This window comes from Dicentrarchus labrax, unplaced genomic scaffold, assembly GCF_905237075.1.
Source record: "Dicentrarchus labrax unplaced genomic scaffold, dlabrax2021, whole genome shotgun sequence".
Classification (NCBI taxonomy): Eukaryota; Metazoa; Chordata; class Actinopteri; family Moronidae; genus Dicentrarchus; species Dicentrarchus labrax.
The window spans coordinates 34,394,715-34,409,993 of NW_026136719.1; the positions used below are offsets into that span (position 1 = coordinate 34,394,715).

Consider the following 15,279-nt stretch of genomic DNA (forward strand, 5'->3'; position numbering starts at 1 on the left):
CTTGTTAGTCTATACATCACACATTTTATATTCCAGTCAGATCACCGAGACGACCGCTACTTTTCTCTTAAATGTTCCTTATGTCTGGCTTTTACTTTGGAGTAATGATATAGTCTTAGGTTTTAGGTTCTAATCTTCGGTTTTACATTATTTGTCTCCTTGATTATATAGAATGTTTTAATTTATTTTATTTTGACAATGTTTTTATTGTTTTCATTTTTTTGTCTTGCAGTTTTATTTATGGTTGTTAATTTTGTTTTTATATGTTGTTTTAATTTGCTATGTGAAGCACTTTGGGCTGCATGTTTATGCTGTATAAATACATTTGAATTGAGTCATTAGAAATGGCGTGTGATGCATGGTATCGCCTGTAGAGGTCAGACAGTGTGCCGGAAACTGTTCAGAATCAGCAGCAGCAGAAGAAGAAGAGAGAGGAAGTGGACTTGTTTTATGTTGTGGGCTCTACACGCATGTGTTGAAGTGTTTTTCTGGAGCCAGAGAGGGTGTTGAATTTACTTTTTAGTTTATGTTTCCTTCGGGAAGTCCGAACAAACGTGAAAATGGAAGGTGAGTTTAATTATCGAAGAGGAACCGTTGAGTTGAACGGTTGTCCGTCTGTCCGTCTGTCCGCAGTACTAGCGTGGTGACGTTAACGCTTTAAAAACGTTCGCAGCCCTTTTCACAGCAGCTGTTTGGACATTAAATATTAGGGTAAAACAGGTGTTTCCATTGATACTAAGGTTCAGGTTCCATTTAGTGTAACAGAGCCTTTCCAGTGAGCCATCATGAACGATAGCAGCACTGTGTAAACAGTACAGGTTAGAGCTGCAGTAGGTACGTTTGATACCGTTCTGTCTTATTTGCTGAAACTTTCACTACATTCAAGATTCAAGAGGTTTATTATCATATGTACGGTAAGAAACAGTGGGTTGTACGTGAGGCAACACAAGTACCAGAGTAAGAATATAAAAATTAAAAATATAAAACATTTCAAATAAAATATAACGTATAACTTACAACTTAAAGTGCAGAACATTGTACAGTCAACAAAGAAACCTGAGTTGAATAACAGTGACAGTAGAACATGAGACAGATAATGTGTGAAACAGTCAGCTTCCTCTGGCTCCTCCCAGTGCTCCTGATGGGATTTGTAAGAATCCACCTGGCTGAATGAAAACAACCAATCAGAGCTGAGAAGTTGATTGTTGAGTCAGGTTGTTAAATATGATCTGGGAATGAGACTCAAATCTTTCTCTCTGAAAACATCTATCATGTAGGCGCTAAAGGTGAATGATCAGACCGAAACCTTTCGTCCTGAACTTTGCAATTCGCCAACACACTTGCTGTAGATTCTTGCAAATACCATTAGGAGCACTAGGAGGCGCCAGAGGAACCTGATTGTTTCACAGATTATCTGTAATATGTTCTTCTGTCAGGATATGGTGAAAGTTTCAGCAGATATGACAAACAGTTATTTTTATAAAAGTTACCTACTGCAGCTTTAAGTATCAACTCTACAAGCTATTGAGGAGTTCTCCCCCAAACTGACTAAAAAACTGATTAAATGATCTAAAGTTGTCAAATATTAAATACACACTGGACCTTTGAACTAACTTTAACAAAAGCATAAAGGTTCAGCTGTACAAGAACTTTGCTTAAATAAAAGTAGGCAACATTTTTATTGAAATCAGATACTATCTGATTAAAGAATGAGTAAATGATTAGGAAACTGAGCAGACATTTGATGGCAGCTTTCTGGATGTGACAGATCTTGATACTCAACAGACACATTTCAGTAGAACGTTGAACATTGACAGTGGATACCTAGCTCCCCACAGAAAAAGACAGTCCACTTCTTTGTCTGGAAAAGATTGAACTCTCATACTCTAAATACTTTGAATTTGGTTCCCCTGAGGATATACTCTAAATGCACATACTATATGATCCATGACCATGAGAGTCTGTAGTCTGACATTTTTTAAAAATCTGATTAAATTATATTAAATTAAATTAAATTAAATTTGATTTCACAAGCTCTTAAAAAATGATTGGATTAATGAAGTTTACATGATTTTTGTAGCATTTTTCAGTCTCAGGAAAATTATGTATTGATCTTGCTGTAACAACTACAAAAGTGAACAATATTGAACCAATACAGATCTTTCTTTATATCCCTTTATATTGTTTTCACTAGTATGGATGTGAAATATGTCTTAAATTGCATTCAAAATTGTATAACCCGTAGAAACCCTGTCACAGAAGATACATGTAATGCTTACAAAACCTCTCTTGTAAGTTGAGGAAAGGTTACCACAGTACACAGTGGGATCCTCATTCATTACAAGGAAGTTGCTACCTTCCAAAAGAAAGAGGGAACAAACTCTTTATTCTGTGAATCTTTAAATACCTGGATGCATGAAACTTTTTGCAGAACTCTTTTCCTCATGCACTGGCACCTGACATTTTGACATTTAAGTCATGCTCAATTTCCTGTGTACTTTTCCTTCAATTGCTTATCCTAAAACGTCAGCAGAATAAAGTGGAAGGTGGAATGGTGGAGCATTTTGTGCTGAGGTGCTCGATCAAACAACATGAAAACAGGTTAGCCGAAGCAAGCAATTCTGACGATGAATTGATAGTATAAAACATTTATCAGCAGATTTTCTCCTCGTTACGGCTTTGTACACTGAATATCTTTGGGTTTTACACTGTCAAACAATATAAGTAATTAATCAAGATGGCACTTTTGGATCTGTGAACTTGTGAATAGGATTTTTATTATTTTCTGTCATCCACAGTTAATCAGTTAATATAAAAAAAATAATAGATGACTAATCAAAAATGAAAATAATTGTTAATTGCAGCTACAATTTACTTCCTGTAATGTAGCAATAAGATATAAGTTATTTATGAAGCTATAAACCTTTTTATGCTGCTCTGTGGATGGCTGCTGGGGTCTACATTGGTCCAATGACCCCTCCTGCATTCTGGTCCTGTGCCTCAGTTATCTGATCCGGTTTTGTCTATGTCCTTTCAACAGAAGCACTTGTCCGAGCCAGGATTCCTCGAGACCTGGAGAAGGTTCTTGGTGTTGAGGTGAGCAGATATTTCTCAGTGGACTGTAATGTATGTAAAGTGATATGCGATCCAGAGATGAAACAATTAGACAATCAATATATTACCGTAGTCAACAGCACAAAAAATCTGCTACTATTTTGATAATCGGTTCATTCGAATCATTTTCCTTCGATGAGTAAATGATTAACGGTATTTAATTCAGTAAATGGAACATCAGGGTTTTGGACTCTGATGGTCAGATACGACAATCATAACAGGCATTTTTCACTATTTTCTGACATTTTATTGACAAAACAATTGATTGATTCATTTAAACATATCAGCACACTATCAGTAATAAAAGTAATGGTTAGTTGGAGCCCTAATGATATCATACAGATTGTGTCTATATATTAGAGCTGTGGTTCCCAACCTTTCTATCCATTTCATGGATATATTTCATATTATATTTAATCAGAGAACAACTGATGAACTGTACAATGGACAGTGAACACAATAACTGAAAGAAGTTTGTGTAAAACCTGAGATTTGGATGAAATTTAAGCATATTCTTAATTCTGAATGTTGTTGAGATTTCCTGATATTTTTGGGAACTTTTTAGGCAATTCAACATTATCTTATTAAGTGTATTAATAAAAAACATTAATTTATTTGATCGGCAATCGGATACTACAGTACGCTATCACTACTGTACAGACTAGACTCTAATCTCTGTAAATGTCCTCTGTGTTCTTCCCTCATCTCCAGTCTCAGACCAGCTTTAAAGCGGAGGCCTTCACCCAGGTGTTCCTGAAGAACAGCATTCAGCATCACGCACGGTACGATGTGAAGGCCATGTTGACTCACAAGGCTGTGATACTGGGCTACGGCAGGCCAAAGAAGGACAAGTCAAAGAGGAACAGCAAGAAAGCCAAAGGACTGAACGCTCGGCAGAAGAGGGCAATGAAGATCTTCCAGATCAAGCCAGAGCACCAGAGGTTCGGTCAGGAGTCTGAGGACAGGACAGTTGTTGTGCTCCGTGTGGGGAAAAAAAAACCTTGTTGCCAAACATTCTTGTCAGAATCGACTAACACAGTCCCCATTTACCCTCTGTGTTTATCATTATCCTTGTAGATACGAGCTTTTCCTGCCTCTGCATGAACTCTGGACACAGTACATCACTGACCTATGCAATGGATTGAAACCAGAAGGGTAAAACAGTTTGGAGTGCCACACATATGAACCCTGACATCCCTAATTCATTGCTCATCTGAAGCAATTTCAGAAGTCCTTATTACTTTTACTGTATGTCTCATATGTTATGTTGTGATTTTACAGCAGTCCACAGTTTGTGCAGCAGAAGCTTCTGAAGGCAGACTTCCACGGTGCCATCATCACAGGTAGATTTTTTTAGTTTTCTCCAAAATGAAAATTACAAACGCCCCTAAAAATGCAATTCATTAGGACAGAAGAACGTTATTAAGTTTAATTACCAGATTTAATTTAAAGTTGAAACTTGGTGGTGATGTTGAAGGCATGTGATCGTGGTGTAGTTTGTTCATAGCCTAATGTTTAGGGCTGTAATGAACCAAAGAAAATCTTGGTCAATTGAAACTCTACCTGCTCTTCAACCAGTCGATTGGTCGATGTGAAAACCGTGTGGTCTCTACCTGCCAGCTGCTGGGTGCTAATCAGAGTTATACAGTATTGGCAAGAAAATGTATTCCAGTACGCGAAACCAGAATGGACTTGAGCCCTACCTACTTTTGAACATAAAATATGTAAAAAAATAAAGAAAGAAAGAAAATAAAGAAAAATTATTTGGTAGCCTCTTTTAAGTATGCTGTCTATGGTGGTAATATATATCACACTCGGTGTGCACAGCCTATGAGAAAGGAATAAATTCTGCTATCTAAAAATGTATTGGCTAATTGTGTCATGTGATGTAAATCAAATCCCATTCAAATGCTGATGGCCTGGCACTGCCCTTCTCCTGAAAATTAAACTCTGAAAAATAACAGGTTTTTAACAGTGATACTGCGGTGCTAATGGACCCGTCCAATTTGACATGCGTTCTGAGCGTTGGCGAAGATAGCTGCACATGCTGCATTTCCATTTAAAAAAAGCAACTTGAAAAACAGTTATTGGCATCCAATGAGACTTAATGTTCAGTTGTTTTTTTTTTTTTTTTTTACTGTCCCTCAGTATTACAAGATTAGTCCAGAATCCCCCAGCCCCCAGCAGTTGACCAAAAAAATTATGAACACTAATACAACATAAAACATGGCAAAACTTCCAAGTTTGAAGTCGTGTCATGGAGAGCCGATAACGTCCGTCATTTGGCTGGAAACGTCATTACTAGCCTGTTATTAGCAGTAGTCCGTAGTGAAGTGCACTAAGCGCACTAGTGCAAATAATCCAATATCAAAACTAGAACGATGCATTCCACGTTGGCCTACAAAAATACATCGGGATCATATTGATGAGGAAGAGAGCGGTAAATACAATAACTGTACAGCCTGGTTGAAATATGCCAAGACTGTGAGCTAAATACAGTGTTAATGTGGTATATGACCTACTGAATGGTGTATCATGTTTGATCACTGTCACATGTGCTTTATTATGAAATCCTAGAAGTACCTGTTAGTATATAAATACTTGATGACCAGCTTACCGTAACATAGTTTTTTTTTTTTAAACAACATTCAGATTTTTGATATGAGTTGAATGACACTCCTTACTGATGCAACCATTATTTCTATGACTGCAGGTGCAGCGACGACCGTGTCGTACTTTCATACAGTGTTTGTTTTCTTTTCTCTCTCACAGTGGTCCGGTCTAAGTGTCCATCATATGTGGGGACTACAGGAATTCTAGTCCAAGAGTTCAAACATGTCTTCAAAATCATCACCAAAGAGGACAAACTGAAAGGTTAGACAGAAACTCACCTTCAGCTCATCATGTTTTAACATAACTGGGTTACCATTGTCCCAACTAAAGATTCTGAAAAAGTATTTACAAGCAAACAGTAGTAATTATTGAACCTGAATTGTTTTGTACATTTGTAAATAGATTCATAACAGTAGACCTTTTTTACAGCAGACATTTTGGCTTCTCATAGCAGGGTTCCATTTAGGTGAGCTAGTTCTGGGTCTTGGTGTTGTACAGGCTGGCTCACTATCATGGCTTACTGGAAACTCTTGTTGCATTTGAGCCAAAATTTGTGTAGGCCACCTGAGCTTTTCCTGCTATGAGTCAAAGTCAAAATGCCTGCCGTGAAGGTTCTGTTTCTGGACTGGTTGCACAGCAGACATTTTGACTCGTCTAAGCCATAAAAACACAGGTGGACTTAATAACACTTAAAATGGCTCAGTTCTGTTAAGTATCCCAGTGACAGTGAACCAATACAAGAGCAGGACTTCCCATAAGTGTTTTGCAGCTAATACACCTGTGTGTTTCCTGCTGTGACAAATATCAAATGTCTGCTTTGCAAACGGTCCTTTACATGGATTGATCAGTTTGATTATTTTACTTAAATTTAACATAATATATAATGATATCCTAAAAATATAATCGACCCTTCCTAAGTCCCGCCCCTTTTGCTCTGTGCTCCAATAACAGCTAAGCAAGCCTCAGAAGAACCTCGGTAAACTCCTTCCCTGTACTTGGATATGCTATGTGCTTGGCTCATCTAAAGTCACAGCTATTGTTAACAAACTAGTGAACTAGCTAGCTAATTTACATTAAATGTCACAACCTGGCTCAAAAGTGTGTGAGAAAGAGGGAGAGCACACAGTCTGTGAATAGTTAACTCACTTTAATTAAGTAAATAAAAAAGAATCAATACAGTTTAACATGTCTATCAGTAAATCAGTATATCGCATGCAATGCCTGTGTGAGTGAAAGCTGAGGTGTATATGTATGAATGTAAAACCCAGAACACAAACAAAAACCAAGAGTTGAGTCAGCAGGCCAGGGGAAGAGAGACTGAGAAAGCCTTTCAGGTCTGATCTATAGCCTCCTGAGCCCAGCCTGCACATACAGTCTGTCACCTTTATCTTTTCAGCACCTTCAAAATGTGGTTGTCTTTTCAACATAGATTATAGGAAAAAGGACTGAGGTTCTAACCAAGGCTTGCTCAACTCTTATTGGAGTACAGAGCAAAAAGGGGCGAGACTTTGTCAAGGTCAGTTATTTCAGCTATATCTACATTATGAAACCCTACAACTCAACAGAAGTAATAAAGAGAAAGCTGCGATGTTTAATGTATTTTCTTAACACAAAACTAACTGGCATTAAGGAAATCGTCTCTGGTATTGGCATGACTGATTTTTAATGTAGGCCTATAGACAATTCCCTTTAAGAATTTGTTTTTAAAAGCACATGGTATGAAGTTTAAGCAATTTCAATCATTTAACCTGAAAACTGGACACCATATCAGAATTATGTCACAATACAATATTTTTTTGCTGCAACCAAATTATAGTGAAACCTTCCGGTCTTGGACAGTGTCTAACTAAGCACTAGTTTGATGGCATTGTTAGTGGTTCACACGTTTTAACACACGTTCCCCTGTTTTTTTTTTCCCCCTCATCCTCCACTTGTTGTTGGACAGTGATCCCCAAGAGGAACAGTGTGTTTGCAGTGGAGATCAACGGCTTTGTCTCCCACATCTACGGCAGCAAGTTTGAGCAGCGAGCCAGTGAACGCTCTGCTAAGAAGTTTAAAGTTAGAGGAACCATTGACTTGTAATGGCACTGAGGGTCACTACAGGATGCAGTGTTCCTCAACAGGAGAGACATTACATAGTCAGACCTCCACTGCCCTCTATTGGCAGTCAGAAGGAACTGCAACAAAGACAAATGCATTCTGCTCTGTTACCATATAGGAGGTCCTAAAACCAACAGGAACCAATCTTTCTCACTCAAGATCAGTTTACCTGTCATAGTGTGTACTAAACAGCCAGTGAAAACGGTTGTATAATGTTCTCTGTGTTTGGATGGGTGTCAATGATGTCTCTGCATGGGCTTGGAGACTCCCCTGATCACGTTTATTTTGGCCCTTATCCCAAGTCTGAATACATTTAGAATTTAAAAATCAGCTCATGTAAGCAGCCAGATGGAGAAAATGTCTGCTGTCATACAGCAGTATTTACTGTGTTTTAGTAATTATTTTAGCTACTTTTATGTTTTATTATGTATTACACAGTAGAAGACAGAGCAAAAAAAAATCTTTCTTCTTTTGTCATTAGGAAACCTGCAAGGATTTCTTGTTCCTTTTTGTAACAGAACATGTGAAACGTGGTGGTCTGTAAGCTGTTTGTGTTCTTTTTTGAAATCCTTCACCTGGTCCTGGCATGTCTGAGCGTGCGAGTTCCCCAGAGTGCCTTGCATAATTCACTTGGTTAGAGGAGTTGTCTTACTACCGGTATGTTATGCTGAGATGGAGGAGTCTGAGGTTTGACACTGCAGACTTTTTCTTTTGTCTTTGACAGACCCAAACATTTGGCTTCCACAGGGTTCAATTTGGGTTCATTAGAGAGGCATGCATGCAGAGGTTTGAGACTGCAGATTCCAGACTTTCAGGTTTGTATCTGTTCCACAAAAGTACAGGCATGCTCTGTTCTAACGCTGTCTGCACATAACATTTCCTTACTCTCATAATGAGAACGTGTAGTTAATTATAGTCTACGATTCCATGAGTACCTGATTCACATTTAAGATGCATCCCTGAATGCAGCTGCCACAAAATGGCTCACACTAGTTTTGCTTTGCAGAAATGCATTTTAATTTTCACTAACCCAAGTATTGTTTTAGCATTCTGTACAATGCCGACTAATGCCCTGACCAAGCTACAGGCCTTCTTCACAGCAGACATGTAATGTATCAGTAGGGAGAGCACAAGTGTTAATCAGGGTGACCAGGTGTCCAACTTTGTGTGGGACTGCATAGCATCTCTATTCATTGTCCCACATTTTGATTGGCGGTAGTTTACAAAAGTCCAATCACTACAGGACAGGTGCTTTTCTAATCCATTTTTTATCCATTGGCTGTGAAGAAAGCGGGCTGTGTCTGATGTCAATCAAACAGCACATTTGGATAAAGTGCACTATAACCTGTCACCGTCTTCGTTACTCTGTGCCCATCAGGTAATATTGCACCCCAACAAAGCTATGCAGACTTAGGTGGAATATGATGGGAACTACCACAAAGAAAAGGAAAAGCAACTACAACAGAGACTGGGGAATAAGTGAGCGAAGCAAGTGGACGGCAACTATTGCACTAACTGTATTGAGTTAGCGTGGGAGTTGGTAAAGTTGCATTAAAGTCCTGTACATGCTAAAGGCCTAACCTGTAACCTGGATAGTGTATTGTTTGATCACCAGAGGGCAAAGCACACAGATATTATGAGATATTATTATTATGATTCCACAGGGTTTGTTAGTTCATATTTTATAGGCAGTTTGTTTCTTAATGTAGTGCAGGGCTATTTAATTGCAAGCATATACATTGGATTGATTTGAAGAACTTTAATGAACTTGAAGTGTGCACTGTATTATCTAAAACAATACAATACAGCAGATTTTAAATCCTAAATGACTTGGATTGGGGCGTGAGTGTGTGAACGAGAGCGACGGTGAACGACAGCAGAGCAGCGAGAGATACGGGTTAGCCATACGCTACCAGGGTTAGCAGTAAATGTACAGTCTGAGTTACAGTTGTCAATAAAGGCTGTCGCTTCTCAAGACCAAAGTGGAGCCTCTGTGTGTGTTGTTCGCCGACTGCTGAGGATGAAGTAAGGGGGTTAGCCCTGGAGGAAACTCAGCCCTGTGCTTTCCGACCACGGTCTGGGAGCCGAACAGGAATGGTTAACAATGTCCCACGTTGTCCAACACAAAGATACTCTTTGTCCCACATTTAGTTTGTTTGCTTTCTGTAAGTCAAAATTTAATTTGAAGTCAGGAACTGTGAGTAAATACGATCATGACATTGTGACAGCTTTTAGCGTATGACAGATTTTCACATTTAAAGGACCAGTGTGTAGGATTTAGTGACATCTAGCATTGAAATTGCAGATTGCAACTAACTGAACACTCCTCACATCTGTATTTGACGATCTGGGAATGAGAACGAGCTGTGAAGTGTCTAAAGCCAGTGTTTGGTTTGTCCATTCTGGGCTACTGTAGAAACATGGCAGAGTCCAGATTCTTATTTTCAGGTGATTATACACTAATGAAAACATACCTATGAATATTATATTAAAGATCCTTCTAAGTATTACAGACTGGACCTTTTAAGCCTTTACAGAAAAGTATTGATATTTAACACTGCCCATAAAAAGTGAATATTAGAATTCAGGGGGCCAAAAACAGCTAACATACATGCTAATATGGGTGATAATGGCTACTTCAAAAACATCGGATTTGCTATACAGTGAGCTAAATTTTACATCTTAATTTAGTTCCAAAATTAGTGCAAAATCAGTTTATTCATTCTTAAAGGTAAGGAGGAAAGAAAATCCAAAGCTCTTCTACCTGCTCACTGGAGTCTCCCTTGTTCTTGCCATGCACTTTTTACCGTAACCCTGCTGATCTAGATAGGCATGGGCTTCACCTGTTTGTGCTCAGTTGGCACACCCAGTAACTGGAAGGAAGATCACTGAATATACTTGGATCAAAGCAGCAGAGTTTCCAGATGAGGAATGACACAAGTATTGGCAGCATGCAATCTGACAACTGTTATTTTTTCACTCCAGCTGCTAGAGCTGCTCGACTGGTCTTACAATACTTCATCTGTTTATGAAACGTGAGCTCTTGTCAGGAGACAGTTTTACTGTTCCTGGTCACAGCGGATTTCACTCCAACAGGCCTGAACGAAAGCAACCAATCAGTGCAGCAAAAGATGGATTGGAGGCTTAAAGATTATTATTGTTGAGTCTCACTTATTTTACTACTTTGCACTTCTGGTTGATGCTAACTGCATTTTGTTGTTTTGTACCTGTACTTGCAATGACAATAAAGTTGAATCAAATCAAATCATTCCCAGCGTCCCAAAGCAGTAAGTTATGAACTGGTGCTATACAAATAAAATTGAATCCGTATTAAAATCTTTGTTCAGTATTTGATGCCCTGGGAATGAGACTCAACAAGCAACTATCTTCCTCGGCTGTAATTGGTTGTTTTCATCCAGGCCCGGTGGATTCTTGTAAACACCATTAGGACCACTAGGAGGAGCCAGAGGAACCTGATTGTTTCACAGATTATCCATGGAAAAAATCCAGGGAAGTAGAATTTCAGACATGCACTCATATTCTACAAGACACTTTAAGGACTTTAATCTTCTGTATTGTTAGACGTCCCTTAATCAATATTCATTGAAAATATACAGTAGAGGACCATCTCTTTGGAATAATCTACTTCCCTCGCTACAATCAATGTCTACATTATCTTTGTTAAAAAAAACATGCAAAGATTCACAACAATGGATCTCAATATAATGTATTTCATCTGGTGAACGTTATTATGGTAATATATTGATAATAAGATATCAATCTTGGGTTTCAGCTGATTTAATGTATCTCTGTTTTTATCTTTTTAAAGTATGATCATATTTCTAAAGGGGAGGTATCTTCATGAAATGGATATTGATAGTGGAGTGCATGGTGAAATCTGCAGGTTCCTTTGAATTCACGTCTTGTCAAAAGCATTCACTGATACAGATTCAGTCACTACACATGAATTATGAGTAAAATAAGTAGCCAGCAGAGAGGACTGTTCCTTTTACACAAGTATATTGTGTAAATTTCCTCCTTGTCTCTTTGAATTCAAACTTTGCTCCACCCCCTTACTTTTCACAAGATGTTTTTGTCTTAAAGCAGAAGTTACTGAGGAAAACCCCACTGCGTCACCGAGATCTATAAGAGCTGCTGGGCAAGCCTTGTCTAAGCAGAGAGAAAAGACAAACACATGACAAAGTCGTGGAACTACAAACAAAAAGACTGCTGCACTGAGAACAGGACTCTTGTTGACTTGTGAACTAAATACAAGGACACCATGGTGGACCAGCTAACCTTTGCCCAGGAGAACCGGGAGCGGATCCAGGCTGTTGAGAACTCATTCGGCGGGTCGGGGAAGCCCCTGTCCCAGTTGGGTCGGGTACTGATTGGAGAGGGCCGGCTGATGAAGCAGAGCCGCCGGGGGCCACAGCCTAAAGCCTTCTTCCTCTTCAATGATGTGCTGGTGTACGGCAGCATCATTCTCAACGGCCGCTGGCACAAAAGACAGCAGATCATCCCTCTAGGTGAGCTACTCATCTGCTTCTCCAGAACACCAAAACTCCTCTGGAGGAAGGAGATTACACTTTTATATTGTTCCATCATTTTTCGGGTTGCTTTGACTTTTAAAAGTGAACCTCAGATTCAGAAAGAAAAAAGCTAACAAGAATAAGAACAAGGAGAGTAAGCAATCTGACAGTAACAGGTTTACACTGCAGCTGAGTTGGTTCAGTCCCTTCAGAGTTTCGCAGGCTTCTTTTGGGATTGTTGCAGCCTAAAATGGCTGATTTCACAGCAGCTATTCTAAACACTTGTTATGCATGTTGCAGTGTTTTTAGTTTAGCATTTCTTGCAATGAAATGGTGGGAGAAAGTTGCAATTTGTTTTCGTAGAATTTATTAAAAATTTAGATTTTTGATTTTGATTACTTTTCTTCTGAATCTGTTTTTAGAATATGTTCAGAAAACTTGTTTAAGTGAAAAACAGTTACTCATTTTTAACTGCAACTATTTAATTTTAAAGCACCCAAATAATGCAGAATCTTAAACATTTGAATGCAGAATTCTTTGTTTCTAAAACTTAAAAAGGTAAGTTACCTCATCAAAAGATTATAGGTTGGTAAAACTTTCTTTTAGTTTATTTAGAAACTTGACTTAAACCTTAAAGATTTAGAGAAGACAGTTGCCTTGAAATTAGTTTCTCAACTGTGTTGCAAAGTTGCACAAAGTTGCACAGAATTCACAGGGATTGGTTGAATTAGTGGTAATTGTTGTGATTGCAACATCCTGGGTTAGTTGTGTGGCTGTGGGCGGGGCCAGACACTCTGATTACATCTTCTGCTATAACTTGCAGCTATAGGCAGTGACAGCTCCATTGTTTAGATGACTTTGTGAAGTCTGCTGTCACTGCTCCAACACTAATAAATAAAAACATATGGTTACAATGACAAACTGTCACCTCCAATAGTGTCCATACCTGTGTCCTCTTGTATTAACATACCATTTATTCATAATTTCAGAGGACATCCAGCTGGAGGACTTGGAGGATGGTGTGAGAATGAGGAACCAATGGCTGATCCGCACACCACGCAAGTCTTTTTACGTGGGCGCCTCCTCGTACGAAGAGAAGCGAGCCTGGATTGAGCACATTGAAGACTGCCAGTCCAGACTGCTGGAAAGCAGCGGCCGCACGCTGGGGTCCAAATATGCTGTCACCTGGATTCCGGACCAGGCCTCCGCTGTCTGCATGCGCTGCTCCAACAAGTTCACCGTGACCCAGCGTCGTCACCACTGCCGGAAATGTGGCTTTGTGGTCTGCGGTGCGTGCTCCAAGAAGCGGGCGCTGATCGGACACATTCACCCGACCAAGGGTTTGAGGGTCTGCAAAGTGTGTCACTCCAGTCTTTCAAAGAGGGAGTCAGAGGAAGAGGCCCAAGAAACGTCTCGCGTGAGGGGAGACAGCACTGGGAAGACGGGCTCAGATGAAGATGAAGTGGAGGTGCCCAGTGAGGAAGAGGAGGCAGAAGAGCAGATGGAGGACCATGATCCCAGCAGGTGGGTGGACTCCTGGTCCCCCTATGTCTACCTCAAACCAGAGCATGTGAGGCCCTAAACATAGGCACATTAGGAGTCCCTCAGAAATGACCTTTGGACTTTTATATGGACACAGTGCTGATGCAGCTTTGCACAATAGAAGCTAGTTAAACATGGCGCAACAAGACAATAATGATGTAATGTAAAGTGTTTTGTACATACTGTATTTATTGATGTGAATAGAAACACTATTGCTGCGAAGTCGTCACTTTATGATCTCTGAAGAAGTCTGTAGTCCTCAGAGGATTTTTTAGGTAGACCTCAATCTGCCTCAGTATACATTTTTTTTATTTATTTCAAACAAGTGTATATGTCAGTGTTTGTGTACATTTGGATTGAACATCTGCCTCACATCTGTCTTTGAAATGAACTATGGAAAATAAAACACTTAGAAAACAGATAAAAGATATGTCTTTGATGATTGGAGTGTTACTACCTCAGCTGAGAGGGTAGTTGAGTTTGTCTGTCAGTCCGTCTGTCTGTCAGGATATTTCAAGTACCAAGCAAAGCCTCTTAAATTATAATATGGATCATTTAAATGAATTAAACCCAAGCAAGTAGGCTGATAAAAACACATAGTTTTATTTTATGACCTTTTTAACATAAAATATACACATTTTCATCCCTGCAATGAGAGCATATTACTGTAATAATAAAGTGAGAATGAACATCACAACTGTGTGCTGCTGATTCTTATGAACTTAACATCATAACTGCATAAGAGCACACAAAATAAGTAAGGCCTACAATACGGGCTGTTTTCACTCAACAGACGTTTATGGGAGCTTTTCTGTCAAAATAAAAGTCAGACATCAATAAGCATTTTAAATTTTTGTTTTTGTTTTTGTTTGTTTTTTTGACCACACACTCCAAGACCCAGATACGGATTTTTTTGTCTCTAAAACTCTTAAAAGATTTTCTAAAGAAGAAAGGTAAAAAACTCTCTACGGTTATTTTCTACAGTGGGCAAAACAGTTGTAACTTTGGGGGAGCCATTCAGTTTCTCTGAAACCTGTGAAAGATCAACATCTTTATGGGCCAAGAAAGCGTATGTGACTGTCTGGGGTGTGGACTGCAGAGCTGGTAGTGGTTATACTGGTGGTCTGTGTGTTGAGTAAGTCATTAACAGAGAAAGGGGTGTGGTGGTTCACAGTAGAATGGTGTGATGTTTTTAATAGAACAATATTACACAGACAAGGTCATCGTAAGAGACCTTCTGAGTCTGAGCTGGAAGTAAAAAGTCCCTAAAATGTGTAAACACACACTATCCACCCTGCCTCCAGACACTGCTTGCAGCTCTGCATCCTCTCAATTCCATGTAAGTGTTCCACACGGGTGACACTGAGAAAACCTGTTC

At 39.2% G+C, this 15,279-nt stretch overlaps 2 protein-coding genes and 1 long non-coding RNA gene across 3 annotated transcripts; 2 read left to right on the forward strand and 1 right to left on the reverse strand.

Annotated features, from left to right (window-relative positions):
• Positions 1 to 399: 399 nt before the first annotated feature.
• pop4 (POP4 homolog, ribonuclease P/MRP subunit) lies at positions 400 to 9,809 on the forward strand. The gene is made up of 7 exons (XM_051380084.1): positions 400 to 567; positions 3,041 to 3,096; positions 3,826 to 4,055; positions 4,192 to 4,269; positions 4,396 to 4,457; positions 5,887 to 5,988; positions 7,673 to 9,809. The coding sequence occupies exons 1-7, from the start codon at positions 561 to 563 to the stop codon at positions 7,807 to 7,809; spliced, it is 672 nt and encodes a 223-aa protein (XP_051236044.1). The 5' UTR covers positions 400 to 560; the 3' UTR covers positions 7,810 to 9,809.
• On the reverse strand, positions 9,613 to 13,456 carry LOC127352027 (uncharacterized). The gene is made up of 2 exons (XR_007881019.1): positions 13,330 to 13,456; positions 9,613 to 12,396 (listed from the first exon to the last, which is right to left on the reverse strand). It is a non-coding gene; the product is annotated as an uncharacterized LOC127352027 (long non-coding RNA).
• plekhf1 (pleckstrin homology domain containing, family F (with FYVE domain) member 1) lies at positions 11,995 to 14,598 on the forward strand. The gene is made up of 2 exons (XM_051380075.1): positions 11,995 to 12,356; positions 13,349 to 14,598. Exons 1-2 carry the CDS (start codon positions 12,110 to 12,112, stop codon positions 13,939 to 13,941), a joined length of 840 nt encoding a protein of 279 aa, XP_051236035.1. The 5' UTR covers positions 11,995 to 12,109; the 3' UTR covers positions 13,942 to 14,598.
• Positions 14,599 to 15,279: the final 681 nt, after the last annotated feature.

What these genes read in the sequence shown, in the direction of transcription:
- plekhf1 (XM_051380075.1), top strand. Translation starts at nt 12,110, where the DNA reads ATGGTGGACCAGCTAACCTTTGCCCAGGAGAACCGGGAGCGGATCCAG. An exon ending in ACAGCAGATCATCCCTCTAG is followed by an intron (nt 12,357 to 13,348) that starts GTGAGCTACTCA and finishes TCATAATTTCAG; the next exon opens with AGGACATCCAGCTGGAGGAC.
- pop4 (XM_051380084.1), top strand. An exon ending in AGAAGGTTCTTGGTGTTGAG is followed by an intron (nt 3,097 to 3,825) that starts GTGAGCAGATAT and finishes CCTCATCTCCAG; the next exon opens with TCTCAGACCAGCTTTAAAGC. An exon ending in AATGGATTGAAACCAGAAGG is followed by an intron (nt 4,270 to 4,395) that starts GTAAAACAGTTT and finishes GTGATTTTACAG; the next exon opens with CAGTCCACAGTTTGTGCAGC.